Source organism: Scardinius erythrophthalmus (assembly GCF_964197995.2).
Source record: "Scardinius erythrophthalmus genome assembly, chromosome: 3".
In the NCBI taxonomy this organism is placed as follows: domain Eukaryota; kingdom Metazoa; phylum Chordata; class Actinopteri; order Cypriniformes; family Leuciscidae; genus Scardinius; species Scardinius erythrophthalmus.
In genome coordinates this window covers 34386755-34397097 of record NC_138223.1, presented here as the reverse complement: position 1 = coordinate 34397097, position 10343 = coordinate 34386755, and the positions used below count along the sequence as shown (strand labels likewise).

Sequence of the window (10343 nt, the reverse complement as noted above, 5' to 3'; positions counted from 1 at the left end):
AGCAAATGTTCTTAAGAGTGTGTTTGTTTTTTGCATGTGAAGACTGCTGAATAAGTATTACAGTTTAAAAGCAGCAAGAAAAAGTGAGAAGTAGTAGTTGTCAAAAAAAAAAGTGTTATACCACTAGCACTTTATTTTACAGTCCTGTTCCTCGTGTACATACTATGTACTTATTATTGTGATGACAATAACTGTACTAAACCTGAACTTACCTAACCTTAACCAATGTATATTTGTATTATATTACCCAGTACTTTAGGTAAGAACTCTGTAAGTGCTTGTACTGTAAAATAAAGTGTAACCATTATACTAATATTGTCATGTGTGGCTGTACAAAGCGCACGACAACAAAGGAGATCAGCAAAAACCATCTTTAATCAGGCAAGGAAAACTCAGGAACCACGTAAAACACTGACAAGACAGGACAAAGAACTGAACAAAACAGGGAGAATATATACCAGACAAAATGAGGGAACTAATGAGCTAATCAATTGAATAAAAAGTGAATAATGATTGATCAAGGAAACAAACTGGAAACTAGTTCACACAGGAAAAGAGAACTAAAACACAAAGAACATAATCCTGACATAAGGAGAAATATAGGCAACATTTACTAAGCTAAAAAATCATATAATATGCTCTGCAGTCATTTTCTGAAAAATAATCAGTCTTTTATAAGTCAGACTAACAGTACAGCCATTCAGCATATGATTTCCATCATCGTGTAGTTGCAATGTGAAATGTAGAAGTTCAAATTTAAAGAGATCAGCAACAGTGTCTGTAACCACACGGCACAGTGGTATAACGGTCTAAAGGAGCAAGCTTGTTAGTAGATCAGAAGCATTAGGCCCATTCATGCTGGGATCAGATGTTTGAGCCAACTGCATTTTGATTGCAACTTCAACAACAACAAATTGTGAAATCTTTCACAATTATGTTGCACATTATATGTTAAAGGTGTTTTCCAAACCAAAATAATGCATCCACATCTTAATTTGGTCAATCTGCTCCACAGGTAATTTGTATTCATGTTGGCATGAAACGGAAGTTGCGACAGTCTTATCTTCCCTATTGTGACATGTATTTGAGTGAAACGGCTTCTCAAACAAGAAAAAATGTAGGGTGGGACTTGATTTTGTCCATCGGGAATTGGTTGGATGTTTGTGGTTTTCTATTGCTGTGACCTCATGTGAATGACAGGTTGTCCTGCCCTTAAACTAAAGTAAAATCATCAGAGAGGGAAAGTTATTCTGATTAAAGATACATACGTTATTTAAAAAAATATATGATGTACACAGATAAATAATAAATACTGCAGTATTCCATAAAAAGGAAGTGGATTTCATGGTGACAAATCATTCAACTTTTTTTTAATTTATTTTTTATTCAACGAAAACTCATGCTATGAGCTTTCATGTGGAACTCCATATAGACACACTGAATGCTGAGTAAGAGAAAGGGAGGAGTTGTGAAAAAAAAGTGACGGATTTAAGACAGACTAAATGTTATGAGGAGACACGGAAGACAAGTGGAAGGAGTGGTAAGTCCATTTTAGTACCATTTGGTAACCATGTATTATTTTTAAATTATTTAAAAAAAAAAGAAAATTAAGAATTTTTTCTTTTAAATGACTATTTTATAAAACGATATTGTAAGCTTCCACCGATCATGTTCTCTCCTTCACAGTGTGCAGCAGGAATGGAGATTTTTAGCTTTTTGTTGATGACGTTCCTTTTTGGAAGTGGTAGCTTCTTAACCATGGAGAGAGGTGCTGATTAAAATTAGGCTATTTCATTTATTTAAATATTTCATGTTATATTTTTAAAGAAAGTTTTTAACCCCCAAGGGCAAATTTTGGTGTGATGTTCACATTTAGATGAGGCTGCTGGCCCTATGAATCCCTCATTAGGCTGTATTTTGCCTAAAGCCTGTCCAATGACTGGCTATGAGAGTTGGTTCAGAGTGGGATCACACTGTGTCAAATACTTTGGCAATAGTCTCAACTTCACTGCAGCTGAGGTAAGTAGTGTCAGTGTGGGACAAAATAGACAACACATATTAAAAAGAAACTGACTTAATTATCTCCAAATGATTCTTTCCTCATTTTCTATAAAGATGTTTCTTATTGATGTTGTTGCTCTTTCCCGCACACAGTTCAGCTGCAGAAGCAAAGCCCCTGGAGGACACCTGGTGTCAATGCACAACACAAAGGCTAATGGTGACGTGCTCTGCATTGTGATCAAGTATAGTCCACATAACCTGCGCATCTGGATTGGAGCCTTTGAGTTTTTTCAGGCAAATGAGACAGAAGTGATTTAAAAAGTACATTTTTCATTTACCTATAACCTTTACCCTAAAATGTTTGATCTTTGTCACTCTCTCAGTCTGGTAGATTTGTCTGGACTGACGGTTCCTCTTGGAACTATCAAATCTGGACACCTGGTGAGCCCAACCACAGATTCAGTTACAGGGAGGACTGCGTGGAAATGAACTGGAACCGTAAGCAAAAGTGTTTCTTTTTTAAAATATGCAGTTGTTAAACTTTTCATATTTCAAGTAGTTGACTTAGTGACAGGAAGATAGCCTACCACTGTCCCAATAATTGTTACTATTTATTGGTAAAATCACATAAGTTGCATGATTGGTATAAAATGTAACCTAGAATCTATCATGATTATTTTATTCTCACATTCTATGTTGGTTTGACCTTTTTCTGCTTTCTTTTAGATGTTGGCAAGTGGAATGACGATGCTTGTTATGTGCAGAAAAACTACGTATGCGCCTTCAAAGTGATGACAGCTTTGACTTAGACTTGCAGTAGGCTTAGACTGAACTGTTTTATCTGTCAATGAACCTTAAACATAACTTTGTGTTCAAAATTGTGAAAACAACATATTTTAAAATATGAATAAAAAACTGTTTTATAATATAATTGAGTTATTTCGAGTTTTTAAATGGTATTGCAATGGCTGTACCAGTGGATATTGTCTTCAAATACAGTATAAATTGGGGTACATATTCATTGGTGCAGGGATTATGTCAAAACCTTGAAGACAAATTCGCAACTGGTCTCCCTTGAGATTTTCCTATGGGGTTTTTCAATTTATTCGTAAAATAAGGTCTGCGGTAAACATAACATGAAACTAGGACGTTTTGTTCTACAATGTAAACAGCACACACTAACACCTCAAACTTTCTTTTGTTTTGTTTTTAATAAAAATAGCTTCAAAATTCATGTTTTCGATATGGGTGTGTGTAAGCTATGTTGTATGTTTATGTTTGCATTAGGGCTGTCAAACGATTAATCGCGATCAATCGCATCCAAAATAAAAGTTTGTGTTTACATAATTTATGTCTGTGTATGGAGTATAATTATTTTCTATATATAAATACACACATGCATATATATATATTTAAGAAAATGTGTTATTTATATATAAAATATTTATATATAATATAAATTATATATAATATAAATTATATATAATATAAATATATATATACACAGTATATACATGCAAATATTTCTTAAATATATACATGCATGTGTGCATATTTATATAGGCTATAGAAAATAATTATACACAGTACACACACATGTATTATATAAAAACAAACTTTTATTTTGGATGCGATTAATCGCGATAGTAACAGCCCTAGTTTGCATACAATACAGTTTAGCACAGACCTTATTTTATTTTACATTGAAAAAAAACACATTATAAAACCCCAAAGGAAAATCACAAGTCTTCCGGGTTTTGATGTCACCCCTGCATCACTCTTTTCTTGTCCCAATAGCCTACCTTTTTCTTTTAAAGGGGTGGTATGCCCTTTTCACAAGATGTAAAATAAGTCTTTGATGTCCCCAGAGTGTGTATGTGAAGTTTTAGCTCAAAATACCCCACAGATATTTTATATAGCATGTTAAAATTGTCAATTTTTGAGTGTGAGCAAAAACGCACCGTTTTGTGTCTGTTCCTTTAAATGCAAATGAGCTGCTGCTCCCGGCACAGAGGGTGGAGCTACAAGAGCTCATGTCCTTTTACCTCACACAGACATGCACTGAACATTTCAAAAACTTTTAGCCTTTTATGTTCAAACCGGATTCAGACAATGATGGAGAGACTCAAGAAGAGGTGACAACATAAGCAACAGGACGTTTCTGAATGGTTAGTTGGTGAATTTATGTAGCTTATGTGTTGTTATCTTCTAGTCATTGATTAGCATATTCTGTCATGATAATCTATAAATCGTGTTCTGGGGGCGGGGTTTATGTAAATTTTAGGGTTTGTGATCTCACTAACCCGGGAGGAATGTCGTGTAGTCCCCATAGACTGTAAAAAAATAGTCCCTAACAGCCGTTTCTTGTAGTCCTTAAAAAGCAATTTCTTTAAAAGAAAATATCTCCCTATGCTTTGAACTTTGAGCATTGTAGCTTTGCAGATGTTGTTTATTCTCAAACAGCAACATTACACACTAACTAAAGTTAAAAAAAGTGAAATCATAATCAACCACCCCTTTAAAAGTATTGTCATAACAGTGCACTGGCATTATCCCAGTTCTCTCATCAGCCACTAGAAGGGGCCATAGAAACTTATTTTGTTTCTCAAGATCATAATTGTAGTGGTTTTGGTGAGCTGAAATGCCATCTGTCTGTGCAAGTGCACCTACGCGATTCAATCAGGCTTCAGTATTTTGGAGAAATTTTTGTTTAGAATGCTGTTCGTGTGCGAGACGCTTAAAAGACACGAGAGCAATGGTTACAGGCTTCCGTTTAGCGTAGCGTGTGTTTACATTGAAAAACAATGGGAAAGTAGCGAAGTGGAATGGAAAAAGGTGTTCTATGTAAAGGGCCACCACATTCACACAGCAGCAGAATACAGTCCTGTCCTTAATATGCTTACGTCCGGTCCACACACAGTGTCAGACTCAGTATACGGTTATTTACGGGACTGATCACCGCATTCTATAAGCGAACTCACACCCGTAAATTTTCAGGACTCACAACAAGATGAGCTGTGCATCATCTGAACGTTCTAGATCCAGTCACTGTTCTCCACCGGAGCGGCTCCTGTCAGTTTTGTGGTCTATGCCGTGTCATGCCATGCGCTAGCAGTGGCGGTTCTAGGATTTTTCTGTAACAGGGGCCACATGTTACATTCAGGGGCCAAATACAGGGTACATTCAAGCACACAAAATAATTTATTCAGTACAGTGCAAATACATTTCGGCAGTCTTTCCTTTTTCAAACGCTCTAATAAAAAATGATGAGCCAGTAAAGTTCTTAATGATTTTTTTCATTTATTTATACTGTGCATAAATGACACAATGCACTTCTTTCTGAATTCCACCTTTTAAGTTTCATATTCATGTCGTCGCTTATAAACAAATTATTGTTAATTGTTTGGGGGTGGAATTGCATCTGTGATCGTTGTGAAGAATTCTCCGGTTCCTCTTCTCGTCGACTATTGATGGGTGGGAATCTCTAGGCACCTCACGATTCGATTCGATTCAGAGGGTAACGATTATCGATTATTAACGATTTTTTTTTTTTTTATACTACTTGGTACTTTTAAAGCAAAGTATTTATGATGACCCATAACGAACTTACTTCCTATATTAAAGGTGCATTGCGCAAGTCTCTGAGTTTTTGCAGAACTATGCCCCCTTCTGGCGACACACGAAACTGCAACCAGAGTTGAGCACGCGGTTACATGGAGTTTGCGTTGGGGTTTGTTTGGGATGAACTAGAAGCCGGTCTCTTTGAATCCATCTTCTACTTTTGCAAAAGTCGCTCGAGTTGTCTTCGCTGATGCGGATAATGGCGGCGAATACACAAACCTGCCAGACATAGCCAGGTGAGCGTGAACGCGCATGACGTCACGCCCAGTCGATTCCGTCCCGAACCCCTTTTATTTATTTTACTGTACAGGATTATAGAGGCAATCGCAGTGATCATAGAAGGGCTCATTCAGCCCATCAGGCAATTGTTTAAGTATGTATGGGTTAGAAAAACGGGTATTTTTAACATGAAAAGTTGCTTAATGCACCTTTAACTTTATTAATAAAACAAATGGAAGTGATTTGGCAAGTCAACTGTAAGGTTACATTTGCCAGCATTTGTCCCAACATTGCAAAGAACCAACAGGAAAATAAATGTGTGCCTGTACTAGCAGCATACTTGTAGTAAATTATTACAAACTTATTCTGAATCTCTGGCATTTAATAATAGACTTCTAACCAACATCCTCCTGTTATTTCCAATGAGCAATATAATCCTTCAGACAAAAAAAAAACAAAAACATTTTGCTGTAGCAAATTCACAAACAGTTTTCGTTCAAAAATATAGAATGATGTACCAGCAGCTCTCATACAAACATAATGCTTGTGGACTTACGCGCATATTCTGAATAATTAGTAACATACAAAGCCGCTCTTATTCACAACTAAATAATAAAGAGTTATGACTTGACATGTTTGCTGTATACCACAATCAAAAACAGCTTATATAAAAAAAGTGAATGAACATCTGCAGAGAGCACAGTCAAAATGTAACTTTTTGAGACTGGCATTGCACATATTGCAGGGCAGTATAGTAGGCCTACGTATCCAGTGTTCGAATTGAGGGGGGGCTGGGGGGGTCCGGGACCCCCCATAAGCATCAAGGGACCCCCCATAAGGCCCAAAAAAATTACCTCGGGGGGTCCCCTGGTTTTTCATTAAAACTAAAATAATAGAAACATAATTTATTAGGTAATATATATTTTTTTAATCAAAGTATTGTGCTGCCGCTCCCATTAGAAAGTAATTCAAATTAGATTTGCGTCTGAAAAGACGCTCAAGTGCGCCACACCACACGCTGTTTTCTGAAGGAATTTACAGACTGTTGAATTTATAAACAGATACATTTTATTTATCATGGCATTTATACGCCAAAAATAGTTTTTTTTTTTTTTCGTGTTAATGATACGCACTGCAAACCCCTTGGGTAGGATTAGGGGTGTGGAGTTACGTGCGTATTACACGCCATAAAGTGCGTATCATATGCACGCAAAAACTATTTTTGGCGAATAAATGGTACGAGAAATAAATTTCGTGCTATAGCCTAGATAAGCATTTTCTGACAGAGTCTGACAGAGTGGATTCTCATTTTCACCTCACGATGACGGTAAGATAATATTTCTCTCTTTTATGATTGTTTGGTAATTTACTGATCTGAATAGAATTTCGACATTAACGCTTATCCGGGACACGTGCGTGTGTTTTTTAAGGGACAAGTGAAAGAGAATTGTACTTGCCCAACCGGACAATTGCCCTGATTAAAACAATTTTCAATATCAAAAAAATAAAATAAGAAATAACGTATTCGGTTACTAACGTAACCTCAGATCCCTGAGAGTAGGGAAAGAGTATAGACTAGAGAGTAAAAATTAGGGAAAGAAATGCCCTTTATAAAGCTAAAAAAAATTATTCTGATAAGAGTGTTTTCCAACAGTGATGTAGTGAAACATTGACAATTTAAGTTTGAAGGGAGTAAAGTCTCTGTTTAGGCTGGAAATGTAATTTTTACAAAAGAAGAACTTTTATTTTAAATAAATCTTAATTTTAAATCAGCCTGCTTCAGTGTGATATTTTATCATATTATCATGCTTAACACTGAGAATTTGAATAATTGAAATGAGATGATCAGATGCAGATAGCCTATCTAAATCAGAGAATATCATATAGGTTCGGGAGGTTGGCGGGTGGATTATTTATTTTTAACAGCAGATTCGGGGAACTCAAAGTGCACCAATTAATGAATTTATCTTTAAAATGTACAAAATTTTCTTCCGGGGGGGCATGCCCCCGGACCCCCCTAGATGTACCGAGCTCAACCCACAAAAATGCTCTGAACACTAAAAGTTAAGTAAATGAAATTATAGTATTATATGAAATAAATAAATGACAATATGTATATCATTACGTTTTTTTTTTGTTTTTTTTGGGGGGGGGGGGGGGGGGGGGGGGACCCCCCAAGAGCTTTGACACAATTCGAACACTGTACGTATCTACGTGCAGATCGGTTTACAGCATATTGATGTTAAAACTAAACAATACAGAAAGCAGCTCTCATACAAAAAATACTAAATAGGTAATAATGAAATTGCCAATTTTCCATACGTTAGCTTTTAACGAAGAGAGTGCCGTTCGAATTTGGCGCTCAGCCATCATGCGTCTGTTATGTGCACGGGACAGACTGTCCGCGCACTGCACGTGCACGTCCGCTTTAGAGTTCCGCCTTTTGCGTTCCGTCAATATTACGTTATTAGAAAAAAAATATATATATTTTTTTAGAAAATCGATTTTTGACATTTGTGAATCGATTCAAAATCGTCCACGTCCGCATCGCGATGCATCTAAGAATCGATTTTTTTCCCCCACCCCTAGGAACGGGGGCCAATCAGGGGCCAATCAGATTTCAGCAGGAGCCAGGGCCCCTGTGGCCCCGCCTCTAGAACCGCCCCTGGTGTAGGTCCAAAGCCCCTGGTGCACATCTGGTGTCAGTGCATAGTAAAGAGGATAATAATTACTTGCTCTGCCTTGTGAAAAAATTTAACCCAAGAAACTTTCTTGGAGGCTTTGAATTCTTAAAAAGACAGAAGTCTGAAGAGGTTCACAAATGGGGAGACCAAAGAGAAATGACTGAGTTGTTATTTTCTGTTTTTCATTGACATGCATCCACTTGCTTCATCCACTACCCAAACAAACTTTCTTTCTTCAGTTTTTATTTTTATTTTTATTTTTTAACTTCTTTCTCCCTTTTCAGTCTGGTAATGTTTTTTGGCTTGATGGTTCCTGGAATTATCACATTTGGACAAGTGGTGAACCCAACTGTCATAGATCGCACCTCTGTGGCTCTCTCCGATCACCGAAGGACACCATCACCGGAGTATTGAACTACATTTCCCATCAGCCCCGTACCTAGGTCTAATCACCTGCACAGATGCATCCACTTCTCCCCTCTATATAAACTGCCTCCGAATTCTTACACATTGCAAAGTCTTGTTCTGCCCCGGCTAACATTTCTGAGCGTTTACTCTACATTGATTGATTCCCTGTTATCTGACCCTTGACTGTTTATTGATTCTAGTTTCTTCGTCTGCCCCGACCTCTGCCTGGTATTGTTTATGATTCTGGATATCCTTTGACATTCTTAACACTGTTCTCCGAGTACTGCTTGTCTGACCATTCTCTATTAAATAATACTGCAAATGGATCCGAACGTCTCTGACTCTGCATCACACCAACCACATGTACACCAGCACGGAGGAATGCGTGAGAGGAACTGCAAAGGAAAGTATGGAAAGACAGAGGAATCCTATAATGGGTTATAGGATAATCACATTAAATTTAAACTTGATGTTATCAGCTGCGTTCGATACTATAGATCACATAATACTCTTAGATCGACTACAAAATTATACTGGTGTTCAAGGACAAGCATTAAGCTGGTTCAGATCATACCTATCTGACCGATACCATTTTGTCTATTTAAATGGAGAAAAATCGATCATAACTCCAGAAAACTATGGAGTGCCGCAGGGATCTGTGTTAGGCCCTCTTGTTATTCTCAATATATATGCTGCCACTTGGAAATATTATAAGGAAACATGGAATTAGTTTCCATTGTTATGCTGATGACACTCAAATATATATTTCATCACGGCCGGATGAAAACGCTAAATTATCCAAATTGACAGTGTGTTAAAGATATAAAAGATTGGATGACGCGCAATTTTCTTTTATTAAATCCAGACAAGACAGAGGTAATACTTATCGGTTCAAAAAACCGCCCACAAAACCTCTCACAATACAACTTTAACATCGTAGGATGTCCTGTTACATTATCCTCTACAGTAAAAGACCTGGGTGTTATACTAGACTGCAACCTGTCTTTTGAAAATCATATTTCATATGTTACAAAAACAGCCTTTTTCCACCTTAGAAACATTGCTAAGCTACGTAATATGCTATCAGTTTCTGATGCAGAAAAGTTAGTTCATGCGTTCATGACCTCGAGACTAGATTACTGTAATGCTTTATTAGCCGGTTGTCCTGCATCCTCAATAAACAAGCTACAGTTAGTCCAAAATGCCACCGCTAGAGTTCTTACTAGATCAAGAAAATTTGACCATAACACCGATTTTATCATCACTACATTGGTTACCTATAAAGTTACGTATTAATTACAAGGTATTGCTACTGACTTATAAAGCCCTAAACGGCTTAGCTCCAGTTTATTTAACGGATCTTCTATCGCCCTATAATCCATCGCGCTCTTTAAGATCACTAAATTCGAG

General features: G+C 37.0%; 1 protein-coding gene across 1 annotated transcript; it reads left to right on the top strand.

Moving 5' to 3' along the window:
• Positions 1–1517: 1517 nt before the first annotated feature.
• Positions 1518–3351, top strand: LOC308688716 (galactose-specific lectin nattectin-like). Its single transcript, XM_081362011.1, has 6 exons — positions 1518–1540; positions 1687–1768; positions 1877–2019; positions 2155–2295; positions 2385–2499; positions 2728–3351. The coding sequence occupies exons 2-6, from the start codon at positions 1699–1701 to the stop codon at positions 2808–2810; spliced, it is 552 nt and encodes a 183-aa protein (XP_081218137.1). The 5' UTR covers positions 1518–1540; positions 1687–1698; the 3' UTR covers positions 2811–3351.
• Positions 3352–10343: the final 6992 nt, after the last annotated feature.

What these genes read in the sequence shown, in the direction of transcription:
- LOC308688716 (XM_081362011.1), top strand. Translation starts at nt 1,699, where the DNA reads ATGGAGATTTTTAGCTTTTTGTTGATGACGTTCCTTTTTGGAAGTGGT. An exon ending in CTTCTTAACCATGGAGAGAG is followed by an intron (nt 1,769 to 1,876) that starts GTGCTGATTAAA and finishes GTTCACATTTAG; the next exon opens with ATGAGGCTGCTGGCCCTATG. An exon ending in TCAACTTCACTGCAGCTGAG is followed by an intron (nt 2,020 to 2,154) that starts GTAAGTAGTGTC and finishes TCCCGCACACAG; the next exon opens with TTCAGCTGCAGAAGCAAAGC.